At 47.2% G+C, this 26,306-nt stretch overlaps 1 protein-coding gene across 7 annotated transcripts in view; it reads right to left on the reverse strand.

The window, feature by feature from the left end:
- Positions 1 to 2,656: 2,656 nt before the first annotated feature.
- Positions 2,657 to 26,306, reverse strand: part of LOC147108444 (uncharacterized) — a 100,111-nt gene continuing 76,461 nt past the window's right edge. For 3 of the 7 annotated variants that reach the window (XM_086005087.1, XM_086005088.1, XM_086005083.1), the window contains 5 exons: positions 18,033 to 18,131; positions 11,139 to 11,234; positions 10,760 to 10,857; positions 9,044 to 9,172; positions 2,998 to 5,284 (listed from right to left, as the gene is read on the reverse strand). In XM_086005087.1, coding sequence (XP_085861213.1) covers positions 9,055 to 9,172; positions 10,760 to 10,857; positions 11,139 to 11,234; positions 18,033 to 18,131 — 411 coding nt within the window. In that variant the 3' untranslated portion in view covers positions 2,998 to 5,284; positions 9,044 to 9,054. The other 4 variants (XM_086005084.1, XM_086005086.1, XM_086005085.1 and 1 more) reach the window with 4 other exon arrangements.

Raw genomic sequence — 26,306 nt, forward strand, 5'->3', positions numbered from 1 at the left:
CCTCGAACCTGCTATGGGGTGTACTATCAGTTTAAAAAATACACAGTGAGTCTTGTCCAGTTGAGGGACGTTCCATGTCTACAAATCGTGAGAAGCTAGTGTAAAGGTACAAAAAGTAATCAAAAGGCAAATGAAATGTTGGCCTTTGTCTCCAGGGGGCTGGAATACAAAGGGGTGAAAGTTATGTTAGTTATATAAAGCACTGGTTAGACTGCATCTGGAGTCCTGCATTCATTTCTGGCCACCTCACCAGGGCAAGTAAAGCATGGGTTAGATACAGATCAGTCAGTAGTGGTGGTACCGAGCCGCACAATGATGAACATTGAAGTCCCCCCCCCAAGAGTACATTTGTGCCCTTGCTACCCTCAGTGCTTCTTCCAAATGGTGTTCAACATAGAGAAGTACTGATTCATTAACTGAAGGAGGGTGGTAGATGGTAATCAGCAGGAGGTTTCCTTGCCCATGTTTGACCTGATGCCATGAGATTTTATGGGGTCCAGAGTCAATGTGGAGGACTCCCAGGGTCACTCCCTCCCGACTGTATATCACTGTGCCGCCACCCCTGGGACAGGACATATCCAGGGATGGTGGAGGAGTCTGGGACATTGGCTGAAAGGTATGATTCTGCAAGTATGACTATATCAGGCTGTTACTCAGCTAGTCTGTGGGACAGCTCTCTCAATTTTGGCACAAGTCCCCAGGTGTTAGTGAGAAGGAATTTGCAGGGTCATCTGGGCTGGGTGTGCCTTTGTCGTGTCCTAATCTGGTGCCGAGGTCAATGCCAGGTGATCTGTCCGGTTTTATTCTTAGTATACTTCTTTGTAGCAGTTTGTTACAACTGAGTGACTTTAGGCCATTTCAGAGGGCAGTTAAGAGTCAACCACATTGCTGTGGGTCTGGAGTCACATATAGGCCAGTCCAGGTAAGGACGGCAGATTTCCTTCCCTAAAGGACATTAGGGAACCAGATGGGTTTTTACGACAATCGGGTAGTTTCATGGTTACCATTACTGATACTAGCTTTTTATTCCAGATTTATTTATTTAATTAATTGAATTTAAATTGTGATGGGATTTGAACTCATGTCTCTGGAATATTAACTCAGGTCGCTACCACTATGCTACCGTTCCCTGACAGCATTTAAAATGAAGCAATAATTTGAGCAGTGAATAAATCCCGCCTTCTGTGTTCATATTATCCAGAAAGATGGTGTCCACTCCTGACAAGTACTACTGGACAACCATTACAAACCCAGCTGTACAGTCAGCACATTAAATAAATAACTCTATAGATTTACAGCATATGCACCAACTTTGGCCCAGAAATTCGGGTCCCAACGCATGCATACGCACGGGGTACTCGTGCGTAGGCCCAACGAAAGTGCCGGTTTTGTACATGCATTGCGCATACGTGGGAAACCGGCACTTACGTTCCCCTGAAAGAAGGGGTTGACAGGTGGAACGTGTGTGCCGGAGAGGTAGCGCGTGCGCATCGAACTTACTTTTTTTTGCAGGTTTCTCCGGGAGGGTAAGTCTCCAGCAGTTACACTTTTAAAAAGCAGGTGCAAGGCCTGCTTTTAACAAGGTAAGTGGTGAATTAATTAAAATGAAAAAAAATTTCCCACAGGTTTATTATTTTAAAATACTTTAAAGGTAAGTTTATTTTTAGCCCCGTTGGAAAATGTAATTAATTTTTTCAAAAATTTAAATTATTGTTTAAAATAGTTATTTCATGTAATTTACAGTTATTTTAAAAATGTGATTTAAAAAAAAATGTATTTGAAGTTTGGGGCTTATAGTATTTATAGGTTTGACAGCTCTTCCTGTCAAACTTATGAATGAAGCATTCCCTGCTACCATTGGCTCTCCATGGCCCACGTGATCCCAGGGGACGCATCGAACTAACTGCGCCCCTGGGATACGCAAGCACTGCGCGCCGGCAGTTGGAGGCCCAGGATCGGAATCCCACGTGGGCCCACAGCTTAATGGCCGGCACGCTAGGTAAGTCCAGGTCGGGGGCTTGCAGCCGCGGGCAGCCCCCGACCCGAATTTCTGGGCCATTATTAAATAAAAACTTGCATTTACATAGCACCTTCCACGACCTCAGGACATCCCAAAATGCTTTACAGCCAATGAAGTACTTTTTGACGTGCAGTCACTGTTGTAATGCAGGAAACGCAGCAATTTGCACACAGCAAGATCCCACAAACAGCAAAGTGATAATGACCAGATAATCTGTTTCAGGTATGCTGGTTGTGGGATAAATATTGTCCAGGACACCAGGGAGAACTCCCCGTCTCTTCTTCAAAATAGTGCCATGGGATCATTTACATCCACCTGAGAGAGCAGACGGGGCCTCCATTTGACATCTCATTTGAAAAATAGCACCTCCGGCAGTGCAGTGCTCCCTCAGTACCGCACTGGAGTGTCAGTCTGGACTATGTTCTCATGTCTCTGGCGTGGGGCTTGAAGCCACAGCCTTCTGACTCAGACGGGAGTGCTGCCCACTGAGCCACAGCTGATGCCTAACCATAAGCGGATGCTTCTTGAAGCGCTCAATTAGATTTCTTAACTCCCAATCACTCTTGTGAAATACCACTTCACAGCATAACAAGAGATTATTACATTATTATAGTGATTGTTCTCCTTAGAGCAAAGAAGGGTATAGGCAGATTTAATAGGTGTTCAAAATCATGAAGGGTTTTGATAGAATAAATAAGGAGAAACGGTTTCCAGTGGCAGGAGGTTCAGTAACCAGAGAGAGTTAAGGTAACTGGCAAAAGAACCAGAGGTGACATGAGGAAACATTTTCTTCACACTGCAAGTTATGATGATCTGGAATGCGCTGCCTGAAAGGGTGATGGAAGCAGATTCAATATTAACTTTCAAAAGGGAACTGGATACTTAACGATGGTCCAAAAGGCCTCCTTTCGTGCTGTAAGATTCTATGATTCTATAAGAGGTGGAGAAAAGTTTCAGTAAGAATTACACAAAACACATTCATTTTCTGAAATGATATTATGGAAAAACATAATGCCGATTACAACATACAATGGGGACTACACAGTACGTGGAACAAGACTGCTCGCTGTAGTCTCAGAAAATCTAACGTACCCTCCAGAAGACTTCAGATGCTCCACGTTTCTGGATCTACGAATGATTGATCTTTCTGCGATTAGCGTGACTGTCTATACAGGTGATTAGCTTTCTATTGGGGCCAACACCCTCATCTGGACCATGAACTCCTGTGTCACTTCCAGTCGCCTGGTTCCTGCAGGAATGCTCACTGAATTATTCACATTGTTTTAGTACTCGGGTCCCGAGTGAAGTGGGACCTCTCCCGGAGATCGGCCATGATTGGCTGTCTATTTCAGAAGCATCATGGGATAGCAGGCACAGAGGTCACAGTTCAGACCAGTTTAAGAGTTGGCAGAGACTCCCATTTCCTGGAGAATCTGTAGAGATTTTATACATTCATTCAAATCCCCAGGGTCCACATCTGGGTGGGTGGGGGGGGGGGGGGGGGCGCGCAGAGTCAGTGACCCCCGGGGGGGGGGTCGGCGTCGGGGTGTCAGTGACCCCCGGGGGTCGGCGTCGGGGAGTCAGTGACCCCCGGGGGTCGGCGTCGGGGAGTCAGTGACCCCCGGGGGTCGGCGTCGGGGAGTCAGTGACCCCCGGGGGTCGGCGTCGGGGAGTCAGTGACCCCCGGGGGTCGGCGTCGGGGAGTCAGTGACCCCCGGGGGTCGGCGTCGGGGAGTCAGTGACCCCCGGGGGTCGGCGTCGGGGAGTCAGTGACCCCCGGGGGTCGGCGTCGGGGAGTCAGTGACCCCCGGGGGTCGGCGTCGGGGAGTCAGTGACCCCCGGGGGTCGGCGTCGGGGAGTCAGTGACCCCCGGGGGTCGGCGTCGGGGAGTCAGTGACCCCCGGGGGTCGGCGTCGGGGAGTCAGTGACCCCCGGGGGTCGGCGTCGGGGAGTCAGTGACCCCCGGGGGTCGGCGTCGGGGAGTCAGTGACCCCCGGGGGTCGGCGTCGGGGAGTCAGTGACCCCCGGGGGTCGGCGTCGGGGAGTCAGTGACCCCCGGGGGTCGGCGTCGGGGAGTCAGTGACCCCCGGGGGTCGGCGTCGGGGAGTCAGTGACCCCCGGGGGTCGGCGTCGGGGAGTCAGTGACCCCCGGGGGTCGGCGTCGGGGAGTCAGTGACCCCCGGGGGTCGGCGTCGGGGAGTCAGTGACCCCCGGGGGTCGGCGTCGGGGAGTCAGTGACCCCCGGGGGTCCACCCTTTTGATTGCTGTATTTAACTGACAGTGAGGCTATAAGTCGGACTTTGAAACGATCTGCGCTGCTTCTCTCCATCTCCACGAGAACAGTGCAGCTTCCCTCATTACACAAACTCTGAGCCGGGGAGGAAACAAGTAAATGAAGATATCTGTAACAGGACAGCAAAGTATTAATCTGACAAAATCATTGCATGCAGAGGAATCTCCAGCGTTCCCAGTCAGTGCCCTGCTCAGGGTGTGGGGACAGTTCACACGTGCAGAATTCTCCGTCTGTGAACATCTCCTTGATCCTCCGGCATTCCTGCTCCCCCTGGTGAGCAGGGATGGGAGAGCGGGATCCATCAGGTGTAGCAGCCACATCGAATAACAAACATGTGTTGTACAGGTCCAAGTGCTCCTTCCCTCTCATTCTGTAAATTCACAATGAACTGTCTTCCCCTATTCCTGTTCAGAGGGAGGGGCAGTGTGTGTCCTTATATTACTCCTGATGGCTGATGTGTCCTCGCTCCACCAGCCAGCCTCAATCATACAAAATCAAACTCCTGCACTACGAGAGGCCGAGTTCATTTAATTCTTTGTATCACAGCCACATGTTTATTTCCAGGGGCACAGTTAAAACTCAGTCAGTGCAGAGTTACATAGCCAGGTAACCGCTGATGAACAGATAAAGAAACTCTAAAGGACGATGGGAACAGGAAGCGTCTCGGAATCCTTTGGTCTTTCCTTGGTTTGGAACTTCTTCCCCTCCCACACGAGGCTGATCTGGAGACAATGTCTGGTAGAAGCAGCGAGTTTGGATCTGTTTTAAGGCAATGGCCCTTTCTATTGTGGATGAGATGCTGGTATTTCAGTAGCACATTGTACATCAGGGTTAACACAGGTCAGAGAAGACCTGGGTCCAAGCATTGTCCAATCTCTTCCACTCCAGTCAGTGCAAGCCGAGGATTCCATACTGATTCCAGATTCAAATCACACAAAGTCCGGAGTAATCAGGGAACTCGATACCGACCCCTGGAAACACAAGCACACACACTAGGCTGAGCCAGCTTCAGGATCTCTGCACCAAGAATTGCTTCTTCCACCTCTTTGTTGACTCTTTTTCCACAGGAAAGACTTACATAGAATGTACAGCACAAAACAGGCCATTTGGCCAAACTGGTCCAGGTCAGTGTTTATGATCCACACGAGCCTCCTCCCACCCATTTTCATCTCACCCCATCAGCATAACTATTTCTTTCTCCCTCATGTGTTTATCTAGTTTCCCCTTAAATGCATCTGTGGTATTCACATCAACCACTCTCTGTGGTAGCGAGTTCCACATTCTAACCACTGTCTGGGTCAAGACGTTTCTCCTGAATTCCCTATTGGATTTATTAGTGACAATCTTATATTTATGACTCCTAGTTCTGGTCTCCCCCACAAGGGGAAATATTTTCTCCATGTCTAACTCATCAAACACCATCATAATTTTAAAGACCTCTATTAGGTCACCCCTCAGCCTTCTCTTTTCCAGAGAAAAGAGACCCAGCCTGTTCAGTCTTTCTTGATAGTTATAACCTCTCAGTCTTGTATCATCCTTATAAATCTTTTTTGTACCTTCTCCTCTGCCTCTCTGTCCTTTTTGTACTATGGAGGCCAGTGCTGTTCACAGTACTGTGTGTGGTCTAATCAATTTTCTATACAAGTTTAACATCACTTCTCTGCTTTTGAATTCTAGAAATGAACCCCAGTGCTTTGTTGACATTTTTTATGGCCTTGTTCACCTGCGTTGCTACTTTTAATGATTTCTGAATCTGTACCCCTAGATCCCTTTATGTCTCTACCCCATTTAGACTCTTATTTTCCAAGGAGTATGTGGCCTGCTCAATTCTCCTACCAAAATGTACCACCTCACACTTATCTATATTGAAATTAATTTGCTATTTACACGCCCATTCTGCAAGTTTATTAATATCTTATATTTTGTCGGTCTTCCTCAGTATTAACTACACGCCAGAATTTGATGTCATCCACAAATTTTGATATTGTACTTCCAATTCCAAATCATTTATGTAAACGGTGAACAGCAGTGGTGCCAGTACTGATCCCTGTGGAACACCACTTTCCACCTTCCACCAGTCATTTCGGAGCGAGTTACATTTAAGTGCTGTGTTTTAAATCAAAGTGGGTTCACACAGGTTTGAAATTCTCTTTAAATCATATACTGCAGCCACCAAGGTTTACTGGTTAATGAGCCATATGTGCATTAAAGCTAGATGGACCAGTTTGTGGAATGCGCTGTGCACTGCTCAATCAGGAAAGTCAGGGCAGGGAGAGCGCAGATTGTGTCTTGGGACTCACTCTGCAAAGGGGTGAGGATGGAAAGGGATAGCTGGCTTTAATAATGGGTCGAATGGTGAATCACTGAATGGGGAAGAAGTCCTCCTACTTCCTAAAATGTTAAGGAAATAAAAGATGAAAGGGACACTTGCCACAATGGTCAGGCTAGTTAGGCCGAGGGAGGAAAGCTCGCTCATCTGATGCCCAGAACTAGGAACCTCATCGGGAAGAGTTGAGTGAAGTTGTTAATTGGAAATGCATGGCATGTTTTTATCACTTTTCCTATTCATGAGGAGGGATCTGAAGTTAGTTAAGATGAGATTAGTTTTCTCTGTACCTCACACTTACTGTCTGTAGAAGAAAGCAGGTTAATGTCTCATACCTGGTCTGACCGAAGTGTTTTCAGGCCTCCTACTGAAAATTGGAGAAGTGCACTAGCGGGTATGTGTGAAAAACACAATGCCCAGAAATTCGGGTCCCAACGCGTGAGTGCGTACGGGGTACTCACGCGTCGGCCCAACGAAAATGCCGGTTTTGTGCATGCACTGCGCATGCGCGGGAAACCGGAACTTCCGTTCCCTTGAAAGAAGGGGTTAACAGGTGGAACGCGTGCGCCAGAGAGGCAGCGCGTGCGCATCGAACTGACGTTTTTTTTGCAGGGTTCTCCGGGAGGGTAAGTCTCCTGTGCAGTTACATCTGAATATAGCAGAATACACATTGTTCAATCCCTTAATAACTAAGAGTACAACCAAAATAAACCTCCACCCCCTCCACCATCCAAACCACCCCCCCCACGTGCCTCCCCTTCCCCTCCCTTGCGTGCTGCGCCCCCCCACCCCACCACCTTAAAAGGAACTAGGTGAGCACATTGCAGATGCCCTAACTATAATCTTCCAAAGTTCTCTAGATTCAGGAACCGTTCCTTTAGATTGGAAAACTGCACGTCACTCTGCTATTTAAGAATGGCGAGAGAGGGAAACCAGGGAATTATAGACCAGTTAGCCGAACATCTGTTGTCGGAAAAATGCTAGAGTCTATAATTAAAGGATAGGGTGACTGAACACCTCGAAAATTTTCAGTTGATCAGAGAGCGGCAGCATGGATTTGTGAAAGGTAGGTTATGCCTGATGAACCTGATTGAATTTTTTGAGGAGGTGACTAAAGTAGTGGACAGGGGAATGTCTATGCATGTTATTTATATGGACTTCCAGAAGGCATTTGATAAAGTCCCACATAAGAGACTGTTATCCAAGGTGGAAGCCCAGGGAGTGGAGGACAAATTATTGACCTGGTTAGGAAATTGGCTGAGCGGCAGGAGACAGGCAGTAGGGATAATGCGTAGGTACTCAAATTGGCAGTATGTGACTAGTGGTGCCCCGCAGGGATGTGTGTTGGGGCCTCAACTATTCACAGTATTTATTAACGACTCAGATGATGGCATAGAAAGTCATCTATCCAAATTTGTCAATGACTCAACGATAGACGGCATTGTAGATGAAAGCATAAAATTACAAAGGGTATCGATAGATTAAGTGAATGAGCAAAACTGTGGCAAATGGATTTCAATGTAGGTAAATGTGAGGTCATCCACTTTGGACCTAAAAAGGATAGAACAGGGTACTTTCTAAAATGGTGAAAAGCTAAAAACAGTGGCGGTTCAAACAGACTTGGGGGTCCAGGTACATAGATCATTAAAATGTCATGAACAGGTAAGAAAATAATCAAAAGGCTAATGGAATGCTGCCCTTTATATCTAGAGGACTAGAATACAAGGGGGTAGAAGTTATGCTGCAGCTGTACAAAACCCTGGTCAGACCACACCTGGAGTACTGTAGGAAGGATATACTAGCCTTGGAGGGAGGGCAGCGTAGGTTTACCAGAATGATACCTGGACTTCAAGGGTTAAATTATGAGGAGAAATTACACAAACCAGGGTTGTATTCCCTGGAATTTAGAAGGTTAAAGGGTGATCTGATTGAAGTTGTCAAGATATTAAGGGGAACAGATAGGGTAGATAGAGAGAAACTATTTCCACTGGTTGGAGATTCCAGGATTCGGGGGCATAGTCTAAAAATTAGAGCCAGCCAGGAGTGAAATTAAAAAACACTTCTACTCACAAAGGGTGGTAGTTTGGAACTCTCTTACGCAAATGGCAATTGATGCTAGATCAGTTGTTAATTTTAAATCGGAGATTGTTAGATTTTTGTTAACTAAAGGTATTAAGGGATATGGGCCAAAGGCGGGTATTTGGAGTTAGGTCGCAGATCAGCCATGATCTCATTGAATGGCGGAACAGGCTCGAGGGGCTAAATGGCCTCCTCCTGTTCCTATGTACCCCCTACCCCGCCTCCCACCCTTCTCACCCCCTCCCTCACCCCCCGCTCGTGTTTCTTTTCCTGTCAACTAACCATTTCATAGTAAACAATTGCACCACTATTTGACCTTTCGTACCTTATGGTCAGTTAGGTGTCAACAGGAAGCTGGGCTTCAATGTCCACTCGACAAATTGGACACTTCTTACTGGTGGCCAACCACTGGTCCACACAGATCTGGTGGAAAAGGTGCATGCAAGGGAGACGCCTGCAATGAAGAATAAACAGTGTTGTGGCTGGCTGGGTATCTCAGCATTCATTGTCCAAGTGATGCTGACACCATTCACAAGGTCTTCATACCCACCGATAAACAGAGATTCTGATCGTAAATATTAGCAAAGATCATTCAACCACACAGGTCCAATTCAGGTTAAGGTTCTACATCTCAAAAAGCAAGCTTTACACGATAGTCTAATCTCTTCTTGAGATTTCGAGGGGTCAAAAGATTAGCAGACAGACAAAGGATTTGCACCATGAGCATGTTAGGAAAGAAGTACAGGAGGTTAACACAACTGCTCCCTTACTAGGATGAGGCATTCCCAACCACCTGGGTGCGTTGTATGTCAGCTCCCTCCAGGAGTCCCTCGGGACAGGAACCCAACAGGGTTGACAGGAAGTGCAAGGGGAGAATTGGCTAGCAGGACAAAGACCTGGGGTCGAAACCGTTACGCCCGGGTCACTGGGATCAGATGAAGGTGCCAAGGAGGCCAGTCTGAGACACTAGTTGAAGTAACGATACCAGTTTAGCAGACAAGCGACTTCAGAAATGGAGCCGTCAACAGAGAAACAGTGAAGAAACTGCAAGAAGGATGGAGGAGGCTCTTATGGAGCATAAACACCGGCATGGACCAGTTGGGTCGAATGGCCCGTTGTTTCTGTGCTGCACATTATATGTAAGAAGTTATTAGGAAATGATGTCTCGTCTCTCCCAATGGCTGGGTGGATTGTTGCTCAGTCTGGTGTGCCACTGTATCCCTGGGCTGCAGCCGGGCGGAACAACACTGGGGCCAGGGTTTCCATCTCCTGATGGCCATCGATTGACCATTGCTTAAAAGTGCATGTGGGGGCAAGATCTGGCTCCACTGTGATGCCTCCTATGTTTGAACAGTTTATTGACCAGTGAAGAATTGCCATTCAGCTGAGGTGCTTGGATGGGACATCAGCATCTGTGAAACTGTACCCAACCAGCAAGGAGTCCAGAGCTCCAGGTGTGGAATGGTGAATGATGGGGTAAAATAAATAACTAAAAAGCCTTGTGAAAGATTCAAAGGCCAATAAATAGCAAGTGACCTGACCACATATGTATCCACAGAGCCACTGGGGGTGCAGCTTCTTTAGGTCTTGCAGTTTCTTCACTGTTTGGTGTCAGTGCTCCAGCAACCAACAACAACTTGTATTTATATAGCGCCTTTAATGCAGTAAATCGTCCCAAGGTGCTTCACAGGAGCACTTCCTGGTGTGAAACACAGTGGGTCGTGTGAATCCAGGACAAGCCTCATGCGCAGAGGCTTGGGGAGATCACATGCCTAACACAAAGCTGAACAGACAATGTGCTACTACTTGCCCATTTGGATCATTGCCTACTCGTCTGAGTGAGGTAAAAGGTCACAGTTCCAGTGGTCAGCAGGAGAATGTGTGTCCACAAGCCACTGCTCGCAGTGTTGGAGCAAGGCAGGGTTTCTCATGTCTGTGAGCCGTCTGCTGGGATCAAGGCCATCATATTTTAGAAGGAATGAGAGAAAGAAAATCTAGAGATCATGCAGTGACAACTGGGAGCTCTACCACAATTTCTCACCTAACATCTTCTCCTTCCTCCAACGGTGATAGACAGATTGTGCATTTCTCCTCCACTTCAGATGCCTCCTTCCCCTCCTCACAGGTCTCCAATGTCCTCTGAAATATGTTTGAAATCAGTTGAGTAAAATATACAGACTAACATGAGTATTAATCTCAACAGTGCCACATATCGAAGAGTTTAAAGACCAAGGTTTGGGGTAGGCAATCGGGCAAGAGGCTGAGGTCACAAGGGCATGCACGGCCATGCTCTGCTCACCACCGTCTCCCCAATTCACTAACGTGCACGGCCACCAGCTTCCAATCAATATTTCTCAAAGACCTGAAGAGATGCAGTGAGAAGATTGTTCTGGGCAGAAGTAAGCTGCAAAAAAACTCACCTTTTCATACTTGTGCAGGAAGGTGTACCTCTCGATGGTGCTTTGTGATGCTCCATGGTTTAAATCACTAAACTGATCCTCCAAATGCAGCAGATCCTCAAAAATGAAAGAAGAGATCAGGTCAGAAAGAAACTCTGAGCTGCAGTGTCCAGTGAGAATAAGCCCACTAGCCCAGCAAGTCTATTGGTACACAGCATATCACCACTCACCCATTTATTTAAGCTGCATTGTTCAAGATATTGCATCAATGAAACAAGGCAGGACAGATGCACAGAAACTACTGATTTGCCGTTGCAGTCACTGACCTCTCCACTTTCTGCGTCAGCCGTGGCTCAGTTGGTGGCACTCTCACCTCTGAGTCAGAAGATTGTGGGTTCAAGCCCCACTCCAGAGAGTTCAGCATATTATCCAGGCTGAGACTCCCAGCCCAGTACTGAGGGACTGCTGCACTGTCATAAGAACATAAGTAGTAGGAGCAGGAGTAGGCCATACGGCCCCTCGGGCCTGCTCCGCCATTCAATAGGATCATGGCTGATCCGAACTTAGACTCACGTCCACTTCCCTGCCCTCTCCCCGTAATCCCTTATTCCCTTATCAGCTAGGAAACTGTCTATCTCCGTTTTAAAATTATTTAATGTCGCAGCTTCCACAACTCTTGAGGTAGCAAATTCCATAGATTTACTACCCTCTGAGTGAAGAAGTTTCTCCTCATCTCAGTTTTGAAAGGGCAGCCCCTTATTCTAAGATTATGCCCCCGAGTTCTAGTCTCACCCATAAGTGGAAACATCCTCACCGCATCCACCCGATCAAGCCCCCTCACAATCTTATATGTTTCGATAAGATCGCCTCTCATTCTTCTGAACTCCAATGAGTAGAGGCCCAACCTACTCAACCTTTCCTCATAAGTCAACCCCCTCATCGGAATCAACCGAGTGAACCTTCTCTGAACTGCCTCAAGAGCAAGTATATCTTTTCTTAAATATGGAAACCAAAACTGTACGCAGTATTCCAGGTGTGGCCTCACCAGTACCCTGTATAACTTCAGCAAGACTTCCCTGCTTTTATACTCCATCCCCCTTGCAATAAAAGCCAAGATTCCATTGGCCTTCCTGATCACCTGCTGTACCTGCATACTAATCTTCTGTGTTTCATGCACCAGGACCCCCAGATCCCTTTGTACTGTAGCACTTTGCAGTTTCTCTCCATTTAGATAATAACTTGCTCTTTGATTTTTTTCTGCCAAAGTGCATAACCTCACACTTTCCAACATTATATTCCATCTGCCAAATTTTTGCCCACTCGCTTAGCCTGTCTATGTCCTTTTGCAGGTTTTTTATGTCCTCACTCACTGCTTTCCCTCCTATCTTTGTATCGTCGGCAAACTTGGATACGTTGCACTCGGTCCCTTCCTCCAAATCGTTAATATAGATTGTAAAGAGTTGAGGTCCCAGCACTGACCCCTGCGGAACACCACTAGTTACTGATTGCCAACCAGAAAATGAACCATTTATCCCAACTCTCTGTTTTCTGTTAGATAGCCAATCGTCCACCCATGCCAATATATTGCCCCCAATCCTGTGATTTTTTATCCAGTGCAGTAATCTTTTGTGTGGCACCTTGTCAAATGCCTTTTGGAAGTCCAAATACACCACAACCACTGGTTCCCCTTTATCCACCCTGTTTGTTACGTCCTCAAAGAATTCGAGCAAATTTGTCAAACATGACTTCCCCTTCGTAAAACCATGCTGACTCTGTCCGATTAAATTATGCTTATCCAAATGTCCTGTTACTGCTTCCTTAATAATGGACTCCAACATTTTACCAACCACAGATGTTAGGCTAACTGGTCTATAGTTTCCAGCCTTTTGTCTGCCTCCCTTTTTAAATAAGGGCGTTACATTAGCAGTTTTCCAATCTGCTGGGACCTTTCCTGAATCCAGGGAGTTTTGGAAAATTACCAATGCATCCACAATCCCTACCGCTACTTCTCTCAAGACCCTAGGATGTAAGTCATCAGGTCATGGGGATTTATCTGCCTTTAGTCCCATTATCTTACCGAGTACCACCTCCTTAGTGATTTTAATCGTGTTTAGCTCCTCCCCCCTATAGCCCCCCGTTTGTCCAATGTTGGGATATTTTTAGTGTCCTCTACTGTAAAGACTGATACAAAATATTTGTTCAGCGTTTCTGCCATCTCCATGTTCCCCACCACTAATTTCCCGGTCTCGTCCTCTAAGGGACCAACATTCACTTTAGCCACCCTTTTTCTTTTAATGTAACTGTAGAAACTCTTGCTATCTGTTTTTATATTTTTTGCTAGTTTACTTTCATAATCTATCTTCCCTTTCTTAATTAATCTTTTAGTTATTCTTTGCTGGCTTTTAAATGCTTCCCAATCTTCTATCCTCCCACTAGATTTGGCTACTTTATATGCCCTTGTTTTCAGTCGGATACTATCCTTTATTACTTTACTTAGCCACGGATGGCTGTCTTTTTTTTTTCCGCCCCTTTTTCCGCACTGGAATATATTTTTCTTGAAAGTTGTGAAATATCTCCTTGAATGTACACCACTGCTCATGTACCGTCTTACACTTTAATCTATTTTCCCAGTCCACTTTAGTCAACTCTGCTCTCATACCTTCATAGTCTCCTGTCGGAGGTGCCGTCTTTCAGATGAGACATGACACCAAAACTGTCTTCTCAGGTGAACGTAAAAGATCTCACGGCACTATTCTAAGAGCAGGGGAGTTCTCCCTGGTGCCCTGGCCAATATTTATCCCTCAACCAACATCACTAAAACAGATTATCCGGTCACTTGTCACATTGCTATTTGTGGGATCTTGCTGTGCTCATATTGGCTGCTGTATTTCCTAAACTACAACAGTGACTGCACTTCAAATGTACTTCATGTGGGACGTGCGGAGGTGATAAAAGGCGCTATATAAATGCAAATTCTTTCTTTAATCTGTCCAGCTCACCCCACCTGGACACGATGCTCCACTAGGAGCAGGAACAAGGCTTTGTAATTACAATGGATGAAGGAAGATTCCAGGTAATGAAACAGTACAAGGCCTGTTCAACAGGGACCACTCTTTAAAAGTTGATCCTTCCTCCACAGTTGTTAAGGATGGAGTTGTACCTAAATCAAATGTAATGATACCACAGTTCTTTGTTCCCGACCCCACTTCATCGGTTTCTGTTTTTTGTTGTTGAAATGTGTGTTCGTGCTGGGATATGGATGTTCGTGCTGGGATATGGAACACGAGCACCTCCCAGCGTCGACAAAGGTTCAGTGTAGCACAGCCACCAGCAGAGTACAGCTTCCTCTATTCTGCCCCAAGCTTAGAACATAGTCCCTACACAGTATGTAGCAATTCCCATTCCTCACACCCGCTGGCCTGATTAAGATTGTTCATTTAGATTCTCACACCGTCAACATGGCCTGGATACAAACCCAGGTCCCAGAAGTGAACAGACAGTGTGGTAAACCCAGCTGCACTCAACACCCCTACTTGAAACACTTTGTTATAAACCATCCCATTTCATCCGTTTTTAGAAACTGGATTCGAAGTCCCTCTCCAAACTTGGCAAACCATCCGTGATCTCCTCTTGGAACCATTCTAATACTCAGTGTAATTGGACACTCGATTCCATGTGAGGACTGTGGAGAGCATTATATTGAATACTCTCCAACAGAACGAGGTACCTTTTCAACCTGCTACCTGAGCATTAAACAGGAGATGTGGATTGGCCGCCCGTTACATTGAAACCGGAGTTGAAACCTGGGCGGGGCCTACATTGGGATGTCTCAAAGCGCTTTACAGCCAATGAAATGCTTTTGAAGTGTAGTCAATGTTGTAATGTGGGAAACGCGGCAGTCAATTTGCACACAGCAAGCTCCCACAAACAGCAATGTGATAATGACCATATAATCTATTTATGTGCTGTTGCTAAATATTGGCCAGGACACTGGGGATAACTCCGCTGCTCTTCTTCGAAATAGTGCCATGGAATCTTTTACACCCACCTTAGAAAGCAGACAGGGCCTCGGTTTAACGTCTCATCGGAAAGACGGCACCTTGGACAGTGCAGCGCTCCCTCAGTACTGCACTGGAGTGTCAGCCTAGATTTTTGTGCTCAAGTCTCTGGAGTGGGACTTCAACCCACAACCTTCTGACTCAGAGGTGAGAGTGCTACCCACTGAGCCATGGATACGGGTGGGGACAATACTGGGCGGGCTCCGTATCTGGGGGATGGGGTGCTCTGTACAATGTTCCCTTGATAAAGGGGAACCAGTGGATTTCCAAAAGGCATTCGATAAGGTGCCACATAAAAGATTATTACACAAGATTAGGGCTCATGGGGTTGGGGGTAATATAGTAGCATGGAGAGGATTGGTTAACGGACAGAAAACAGAGAGAAGGGATAAACGGATCTTTTTCAGGTTGGCAGGCTGCAACTCGTGGGGTGCTGCAAGGATCAGTGTTGGGGCCTCAGCTATTTACAATCTATGTTAATGAGCTAGATGAGGGGACCGAGTGTAATGTATCCAAGTTTGCTGATGATACAAAGCTAGGTGGGACAGTAAGCTGTGAGGAGAACACAAAGAGTCTGCAAAGGGATATAGATAGACTGAGTGAGTGGGCAGTAAGGTGGCAGATGGGAGTATAATGTAGGGAAATGTGAGGTTATTCACTTTGGTAGGAAGAATAGAAAAACAGAATAATTTTTAAATGGTGAGAAACCTTGAAATGTTGGTGTTCAGAGAGATTTGGGTGCCCTCGTGCAAGAAACACAGAAAGCTAGCATGCAGGTACAGCAAGCAATAAGGAAGGCAAATGGCATGTTGGCCTTTATTGCAAGGGGGTTGGAGTATAAGAGTGAGGAAGTCTTGCTACAATTGTACAGGGCCTTGGTGAGACCACACCTGGAGTACTGTGCACAGTTTTGGTCTCCTTATTTAAGGAAGGTTAGACTTGCCTTGGAGGTGGTGCAACGAAGGTTCACTAGATTGATTCCTGGGATGAGAGGGCTGTCCTATGATGAGAGATTGTGTAGAATGGGCCTATACTCTCTGGAGTTCAGAAGAATTAGAGGTGATCTCAATGAAACATACAAGATTCAGAGAGGGATTGACAGGCTAGGTGCTGAGAGGTTGTTTTCCCTAGCTGGGGGCATAGTCTGAGGATAAGGGGTTGGCCATTTAAGACTGAGATGAGGAAGAATTTCTTCACTCAGAGGGTTGTGAATCTTTGGAATTCTCTACCCCAGAGGGCTATGAATGCTGAGTCTTGGAATATATTCAAGGCTGAGATAGATAAGATTTTTGGACTCTGGAGGAATCAAGGGATCGGGCGGGGAAAGTGGAGTTGAGGTCGATGATCAGCCATGATCTTATTGAATGGCGGAGCAGGCTCGAGGGGTCGCATGGCCTACTCCTGCTCTTATGCTGCACAGCTGGCTTGCCAGTTCTTCAAAGCGCACGCGTAGTATTTTGAATGGGCCGCGCACCCAAAAAAAATTAACGGGATCATTGGTTCTATATCGGGGGGGGGTTCTGGATCGGGCAGAGAACAACTTGTATTTATATAGCGCCTTTAATGTAGTAAAACATCCCAAGGTGCTTCACAGGAGTATTTTAAGACAAATTTGACACCGATCCACATAAGGATAAATTAGAGCAGGTGACTAAAAGCTTGGTCAGAGGTAGGTTTTAAGGAGCGTCTTCACAGAAATCACAGAAATCACAGAAACCCCACAGTGCAGATAAAGGCCATTTCGGCCCATCGAGCCTGCACCGACACATATCCCACCCGATCCCCGTAACCCCTACACCAACACATATCCCACCCTATCCCCGTAACCCCACGTATTTAATCCCCCTAACACTAAGGGTCAATTTATCATAGCCAATCAACCTAACTCGCACATCTTTGGACTGTGGGAGGAAACCGGAGCACCCGGAGGAAACCCACGCAAACACGGGGAGAATGTGCAAACTCCACACAGACAGTCGCCCGAGGCCAGATTCGAACCCGGGTCCCTGGCGCTGTGAGGCAACAGTGCTAACCACTATGCCACCGTGCTTAAAGGAGGAAACAGAGGTGGCGAAGCAAACAGGTTTAGGGAGCAAATTCCAGAGCTTAGGACCTAGGCAACAGAAGGCACGACCACCAAAGGTTGAGTGTTTATAATCAGGGATGCTCAAGAGGGCAGAATTAGAGGAGCGCAGATATCTCGGGGGGGTTGTGGGGCTGGAGTAGATTATAGAGATAGGGAGCGGCGAGGCCATGGAGGGATTTGAAAACAGAGGAGAATTTTTAAATCGAGGCGCTGCTTAACCAGGAGCCAATGTAGGTCAGCGAGCAAAGGGGTGATGGGCGAACGGGACTTAGTGCGGGTTAGGACACGGGTAGCCGAGTTTTGGATGACCTCAAGCTTACGTAGGGTGGAATGTGGGACGCCAGCCAGGAGTGCGTTGGAATAGTCAAGTCTAGAGGTAACAAAGGTATGGATGAGGATTTCAGCAGATGAGCTGAGGCGGGGCGGAGACGAGTGACGTTACGGAGGTGGAAATAGGCAGTCTTTGTTTTGCTGCGGATGTGGTCAGAAGCTCATTTCAGGGTCAAATATGACACCAAGGTTGTGAACAGTGTGGCTCAGCCTCAGACAGATGTTAGGGAGAGGGATGGAGTCAGTGGCTAGGGAACAGAGTTTGTGGCGGGGACCGAAAACAATGGCTTCGGCTGAGCAGTATCACCAGTTTTATGCTCAGGTGGAGTGTTAAATATCTCGCCAAAGTCTCTACCTGTTTGGTCCGTATATTGTGGCGAATGCGCTCTCTGTAATGAGAAACTATTGCTATTAAATGCATCTCCAACACAAGGTTTTTACCTGGTAACCCCTGTGCATCGTGACATGGCTTTGCATCCCTCGCAGTCCATGATGGGGAAAGACTTGCAAATGTGGGTGCATGAAGATATCGGGCATCACCTGGCACAACGAGAGAAAGGAAGAGCCACTGTATATTCCCCATGGTTTCACAGCATACATCCAAACACACAAAACATTCAGCTAACACCTCACTTAACTAAGTAAGGCCTCAGTTAGAGTAGTGTGTGCAGTGTTAGACTCCACACTTTCGGAAGGATATTGAGGCTTTTGAGAGGGTACAATACACCAGGATGCTGTCTGGTATGAGAGAATACAAATACAAAGACAAAGACCAAAAATTGGGTCCTTTTTTTCGTTAGAACAATGCAGATTATGGGGCGATACGATAGAGGTATTTAAAATTATAAAAAGATAGTATAGATAGAAGCAAATTGTTTCTACTTGTTTAAAGATAAAAGAACAAAGGGGCCACAGATACAGGATTCATTGTAAGTGATTTAGAACAAAGGGCAGGGGAATAGGATCAAACTTGCCTATAAAGTAACATGTTTGTTGAGGAAACAATGCTTTTCTTATGAGGTGTGTGCTTCCCAGACCATAGTACTGTCAACTGAAGAGACTCAACAAGACTGCAGTTCTCAACAGGCAAACTTACAATTTCCATTCACACATAAAACCAGAAGCTGCAATTTGTGAGCTCCATCCCTCCTCTACTGAAAATCAGTGTGTGAAACCCCAGGGAAACCATGGTTAGAAGCAGTAATTGTACTTTGTGTAAAACATCAGAACAATTTTGAATGAGGTAACTCTGCTGAAAACAATAATATATGTTAATATATTCAAGGACTGCTGTGTACTTAGCAGATGCAGCACTTTACATGTGACAATGAACTGCACTTTAAACCTTGTATTATTCAATCTTTATAGTCTGTAAGATAGATTCTGAATGGTTATGTTTATCTCAGAACCCAAAAAGCAACCAGCTAACAAACAATGAACATTGTTTAAATTTAAGGATGTTCTTAGTTACTGACCCAAATGTAAACTTGGCCATTTAAGCAGGGCCGTTGGAAATATTTGAAAAAGATGCAGAACAGATCAATCTTTCCACACATTTTATACATTTCTTGGCCACACCTAAATCAGATGGACAGTAAAGGTTCAGCGCTGGTCCCTCATGTTACATTACAGTTTCATCTACTTCAGCTGGCTGAGGAAAACGGCATTTTCCAGGGACACTTACTTCACTATTCCACTTCACTATTCCTCAGACTTCTTGCAAGTCCCTTTCCAAATAGTTTAACTGGAGATGTCTATCCCTTCCACCCAGCAACAGTGTAATTGCGGAGTCGAGAACAGTGCCACGGAAGATCAGCGAGCCATAAAGTCACAATCCATCAATCAATCCTCCAATGGCAGCAGCTGGAAGGTGCAGAGTGTGGGGCTGTGACTAGTTTTACACATCGCCTGGTCTGGGCTGCGCTGCGCTGGGCTGGGCTGCTTGTAGAGGTGTCTACTGATGTCTGCAGCTTTCCCCAGAGAGAACAAAGGACTGTCAACAAACAGTTCCACTAAACATCAAACCAAAACCGAATTGACTTAATATTTCCTGATATTCTGAAACTAAACAAACCAAATTATTGGCTGGATTGACAGATGTTTTTGTTCTACTTACTATGGGCTCCGCTAATAGTGCATGAAATGGAATAAGGCAAATTGACCTGTAGCTGCCTGTGTCTGTTTATCCCCCTTCTTGAATATGGGAACTATGTTAGCCTGTTTCCGCAATGATAGTGCCGCACAAATCTCCTCCCTAGCCTCTGGGATAAACCCAAAATCCCTGGGGTTTGTTTGTGTTGAGCCCTTTTAGCCTGGCTAGGACTTTGCTCTCATTTATATCAGTTACTAGCTGAAGTGCCTGGCGGTGCCGAGGGATTTTTGAGGGCATGTTGTTGTTGGAAGAGAGAGAGAGAGAGCGACTGGGGGGAAGAGAGAGAGCGACTGGGGGGAAGGGGAGGGAGGGGGGAAAAGGGGAAGGGGGGAAAAGGGGAGGGGGGAAAAGGGGAGGGGGGAAAAGGGGAGGGGGGAAAAGGGGAGGGGGGAAAAGGGGAGGGGGGGGAAGGGGAGGGGGAAAGGGGAAGGGGGGAAGGGGGGAAGGGGAGGGGGAAAGGGGAAAGGGGGGAGGGAAAGGGGAGAGGGAAAGGGGAAAGGGGGGAGGGAAAGGGGAAAGGGGGGGAGGGAAAGGGGAAAGGGGGGGAGGGATGGGGAGGGAGGGGGAGGGGGAGAGGGAGGGGGAGAGGGGGGAAGGGGGGGAGGAGGGGAGGGAGAGAGGGGAGGGAGAGAGGGGAGGGAGAGAGGGGAGGGAGAGAGGGGAGGGAGAGAGGGGAGGGAGAGAGGGGAGGGAGAGAGGGGAGGGAGAGAGGGGAGGGAGAGAGGGGAGGGAGAGAGGGGAGGGAGAGAGGGGAGGAGAGGAGGGGAGGAGAGGAGGGGAGGAGAGGAGGGGAGGAGAGGAGGGGAGGGGTGGGGGAAGGAGGGGATGCCGAGCGCAGCGCCCCGGTCATCCCGAGCCCCGCCCTCCCGAGGCCGGGCCAGAGGCGGTTTGAGACGGCCGATTGCAGCTGGCCGGGCCCGGTTGCCTTGGTAACCCTCCTCCCCTCTCCGCCTCCCGATCTCCGGGACCGGGCCTGGGCCTCAGCGGCTTGAGACGGCCGATTGCGGCTGGCGAGCCCGGTTGCCGGGGTAACCCTCTCCGCTCCCCCTCCCCTCCCGAGCCCCGCCCCCCCCGAATGAAGCGCGAGCAGCCTTGCAGTGAGCCCAGCCAGCCTTTACCAAGATGGCTGGCCGCTGGTTCGGAATCGGGCCCAGCGGGTGGGCGGGGGGTGAGGAGCTTGCCACAAAACAATTGCCTAGGGTCCAGCATGGCTGGCAACAGATGCCCAGGCTTCGAGGCCTACCTGCAAACACGGGGAAAGGTAGGAAAATTAATGAGATTAGATAAAAGATTTAGAAAGTAATTAACTTTTTTAAAAAACAGTATGTGTTTTAAAAGCAACTTTTTTTTTTTTTAAAAGACGCAGAAAGCGGGAAAAAGAAATGCAAAGTTTGGAATCAAGATGGCGGCGACTCACCTCGGTTCAGAACGCTAAGGCCCGCCTACACACGCACCGATTGGTCGACCGTCAGGTCACCGAAGCGTAGGATTGGTCAATCGTTCCGTCACTCGACTCTAGGAGGGCCCGCCCGCACGTGCCAGGAACCCGCCCCCGCCACGCAGTGATTGGTCGACCGTCGGGTCGCTTGACCGTACGATTGGTCGACCTCGACGTCACTCAATGCTAATGAGCAGATAATGAACAGAATTTTGAACGTTTTTTGGATACCGCGGGCACAATTTTTGTCTCACAGAAACGTAAATACGCTTACGACCGTTCTGGAATCGTAAGCTTTCTTTTGATGTAACACACGTGTAGGTACGCTCTATAACTTTTGATTGTATAGCCGGACAGAGAGACAGAGAGACAGACAGAGAGACATACCGTTTTATATATATAGATTAATTTTGCCTGGATTACCTTTGCCTGGGGAGAGCATGTTGCCCCTGTCTTCCTTGTGATTTGCTGGAGGTAGCAATTGTTCATAATATTAACTATCTTGTGCTTGTCCTCCGTTTGAAGCCTATTTGCATCTTCTAAGGTTCTTAACACTTCTCTGACTGCTCTCTCACTCTTGAAGTACAGAAATAAATCCTACCTCTTGTGTCTTGTCTCTGCAGCAATGCTTTTTTCCAGTTCTCTCTTTGTCCCTCTGATCACTCTTTTAACTTGCTTTTACATGTTCCTGTATTGGTCCCAGTGAGCCCTACCCCATTTTCCCTGTAGGATTTGATGATGTATAGGAGATGTGGACATTTTCTGGTGAATGAACAATAGGAGCACTAATCGGTTCAACTAACTTGTACTGATTCCTACAAACGGTGGGAAAAGCAAAAATCTTTGAAATCTGGTCTGGAAATTGCAATTTGAGCACTTTATCTGTATTGTGACAAGAAATTATCAGAGAATGATACAGCACAGAAGAAAGTCATTTGGCCCATCGTGCTTGCGTTGTCTCTTTGAAATAGCTATCCGATTCTCCCCCCATAGCCCTGTAAATTTTTCCTTTTCAAGTATTTATCCAATTCCCTTTTGAAAGTTACTGTTGAATCTGCTTCCACCACCCTTTCAGGCAGCACATTCCAGATTATAAAGGTTCATTATAACTTCCTTGCATTTGTACTCTCTGCCTCTATTTATAAAGCCAAGGATCCCATATGTTTTTTTTTTTTTAAAAACAGCCTTCGCAACTTGACCTGCCACCTTCAAAGATTTGTGTCGGTAAACCCCCAGGTTGCTCTCTTTTGGACTTGAATGTAGGAAGCATGATTAAGAAGTTTGCAGATGATACAAAAATTGGCCGTGTGGTTGACAATGAAGAAGAAAGCTGCAGACTGCAGAAAGATATCAATAGACTGGTCAGGTGGGCAGAACAGTGGCAAATGGAATTCAGTCCGGAGAAGTGTGAGGTAATGCATTTGGGGAGGGCAAACAAGGCAAGGGAATCTATATCTATATATATAAATCGGTCGGTGTGTCTGTCTGTCATTCTGTCTGTCATTCTGTCATCGCGTGTGCGTCTGGCGAGCTATGCGCTCGAACGTTACAGGGCGTACCTACGCGCGTGTTACCTCCAAAGAAAGCTTACACTTCCGAGACGGTTTTAAGCGTATTTACGTTTCGGCCGGGCTAAATTCCGCCCGCGGTATCCAAAAAACCTTCAATGTTCCGCTCATTAGCATCTCATTATCCGCTCATTAGCGACAGAGTGACCTCGAGCTCGACCAATCGTACGCCGGGTTGCTGGCGTGTGCCGCCGGGCCAATCGGTGCGCGTGTGGCCGGGCTTTATCGTTCTGAACCGAGGTGAGTCGCCGCCATCTTGATTCCAAACTTTTCCTTTCTTTTTCCCGCTTTCTGCGTCTTAAAAAAAAACGTTGCTTTTAAAACACATATTGTTTTTTAAAAAAATGATTTACAAAGTAATTAACTTATCTAATCTCATTAATTTTCCTACCTTTCCCTGTTTTTCCAGGTAGGCCAAGAAGCCTCGGCGTCTCCTCCGCACCCACGCCCGAGCTAGGCACCTCCCGGCCCCACTCGATGGCTGGAGGGCCGAGCCTCAGCCCAGCGCCGCTAGGGTGCGCGCGCAGCAGGAGCTGAGACGCGGCGTATCGCTCTGGCTAGCGTCCAGCGTTACCCTGGCAACCGGGTCCGCCGGACGTCTGGCACAGCCGCAATCGGCGGTCTTCACCTCGGGGGGGGGGGGGGGGGGGGGGGGCCCGCGACCCTCGGGGGGGGGGGGGGCCGCGCGCGCAGCAGGAGCAGCTGAGACGCGACGTCTCTCTCTCTGCTCGGCCGGGGCTTGGTCAGCGTCACGGTTACCCTGGCAACCGGGCCCGCCGGCCGAGCCAGAGACGCCGCGTCTCAGCTCCTGCTGCGCGCGCAATCGGCGGTCTTCACCTCGGGGGGGGGGGGGCGCGACCCTCGTGGAGGGGCCCCCCTCCCCCTTCCCTTCCCTTCCCTCCCCCTCCCCTCCCCCCCCCGCTCTCTCTCTTCCCCCCAGTCGCTCTCTCTCTTCCCCCCCAGTCGCTCTCTCTCTCTCTCTTCCAACAACATGCCCTCGAAAAAGCCTCGGCACCGCCGGGCACTTCAGCTAGTACATTATAAATGGTAGGACACTGAGAAGTGCAGAGGGACCTTGGAATGCATATCCACAAATCATTGAAGGTAGCAGGACAGGTAGATAAGGTGGTTAAGAAGGCATACGGGATACTTGCCTTCATTAGCCGAGGCTTAGAATATTAGAGCAGACAGGTTATGCTTGAACTGTATAAAATACTAGTTAGGCCGCAGCTAGAGTACTGCATACAGTTCTGGTCACCGCATTACAGGAAGGATGCGATTGCACTAGAGGGGAGTTACAAGGATGTTGCCTGGGCTGGGGAATTTTAGCTATATGAAAGATTGGATAGGCTGGGGTTGTTTTCCTTGGAACAGGGGAGGCTGAGGGGAGACCTAATTGAGGTGTATAAAGTTATGAGGGGCCTAGATAGAATGGATAGGAAGGACCTATTTCCCTTAGCAGAAGGGTCAAAAACCAGGGGGCACAGAGTTAAAGTAATTGGTGGATGGATTAGAGGAGAACTTTTTTCACCCAGAGGGTGGTGGGGGTCTGGAGCTCACTGCCTGAAAGGGTGGTAGAGGCAGAGATCCTCATCACATTTAAAAAGTACTTGGATATGCACTTGAAGTGCCGTAACCTACAGGGCTACGGCCCAAGTGCTGGAAAGTGGGATTAGTGTGGATAGCTCTTTGTCGGCTGGCACGGACAAGATGGGCTGAATGGCCTCCTCCTGTGCTGTAAATTTCTATGATTGATTCTTCCTGCACCCCATTATAAGCTGTATTTGAAGCCTTTGCCATCCTGAACAACAATTAACTTTTCTGACTCCTTTCATAAATTTGAACATTGTCATCATTTTGAATTAGGTTAACTTGAAGTCTCCTTTTTTCAAAAGAATAAGCCCAACATCTTTAATATTTCTTCACAAGTTACCTTTGATAGAGAATTGTTTGCCTGTATACAATCTCAAGGACTGTAATATCTTTACTTGTGAGTGGATCTGAACTGCACCCACTACTCCAGATCAAATCTGAATGCTACCTTGCATATCAATGATGCAATCGTCTGATCCATATTCTACCTCTCTGCTACTGCAATCCAACACCTCTGTGACAAAAACGCAGCATTTCTGTTTTTGCATTTGTGGCTATCCCTTTAAATCCAGTTACAACACGTAAGGAATTTAAAGCCACAGCTAGTTTAAGAACCAACCCCAAGCCCAGCCAAATTCAATACAAGTGTTGTGAGGACGTATGCATTGTTTCGGCGGGAGAGGGGGGGAAATTAGCCACTTCTGAACAAACACAAGACTGTGCAATTTGCTCAGTTAAATGAATGACAGCCAATTATTTCTGAATCCAAGTTCTCGTTCTGAAAATCCAACTAACCATGGCAACCAGTGAAAGGGGTGAAAGTAGCTGGACATATTCATTAAGCTGAGGTATTAGGACATAGCTGAACTGATTGGAATTTTCACAAGAATAGATGAAGTAAACTAGATAGCTTCTGCAATCAAAAAATCTCAAAAAGAAAAGCCATAAAATAATTGTAAGTAAAATTGAAGCCCATGGGATAAAAGGGGCAGTAGCAGCTAAGATACAAAATTTGCATGGGATAGAAAACAGAGTTGTGGTGAAAGGCTGATTTTCCAGTCTGGAGGGAGTTATACAGTGGTGTTCCCCAGGGTTCAGTAATAGGACCACTGCTGTTTTTGATATACATTTATGACTTGGACTTGGGGGTACAGGGCACAATTTTAAAATTTGCAGATGACACGAAACTTGGAAGTGTATTAAACAGTGAGGAAGATAGTAATAGACTTCAAAAGGACATAGACAGGCTGGTGGAATGGGCAGACACATGGCAGATGAAATTCAACGCAGAAAAGTGTGAGGTAATACATTTTGGAGGGAAGAATGAGGAGAGAGAATCCAAGCTAAATGGTACAATTTTAAAGGGGGTGCAAGAACAGACAGACCTGGGGGTGTTTGTGCACAAATCTTTGAAGGTGGCAGGACAGGTTAATAAAACATAGGGGATCCTGGGCTTTATAAATAGAGGCAGAGTACAAAAGCCAGGAAGTTATGCTAAACCTTTATAAAACACTAGTTCAGCCCCAGCTGGAATATTGTGTCCAATTCTGGGCGCCACACTTTAGGAAGGATGTGAAAGCTTTGGAGAGGGTACAGAAATGATTTACTAGAATGGTTCCAGGGATAAGGGATTACAGTTACATGGATAGACTGGAGAAGCTGTGGTTGTTGTTAGAGCAGGGATGGCTAAGAGGAGATTTGGTAGAGGTGTTTAAAATCATGAAGGGTTTAGATAGAGTAAATAAAGAGAAACGGTTTCCAATGGCTGAAGAGTCGATAACCAGAGGGCACAGATTTAAGGCAATTGGCAAAAGAACCAGAGGTGACACGAGGAGAAACTTTTTATGCAACGAGTGGTTAGGATTTGGAATGCGCTGCCTGATAGGGTGGTCATGGTGTGGAGATGCTGGTGTTGGACTGGGGTGGACAAATGTAAGAAGTCACACAACACCAGGTTATAGTCC

The sequence above is a fragment of the Somniosus microcephalus genome, chromosome 13 (assembly GCF_052327205.1).
Source record: "Somniosus microcephalus isolate GS21.2 chromosome 13, FLI_Smic_1.0, whole genome shotgun sequence".
NCBI lineage: Eukaryota > Metazoa > Chordata > Chondrichthyes > Squaliformes > Somniosidae > Somniosus > Somniosus microcephalus.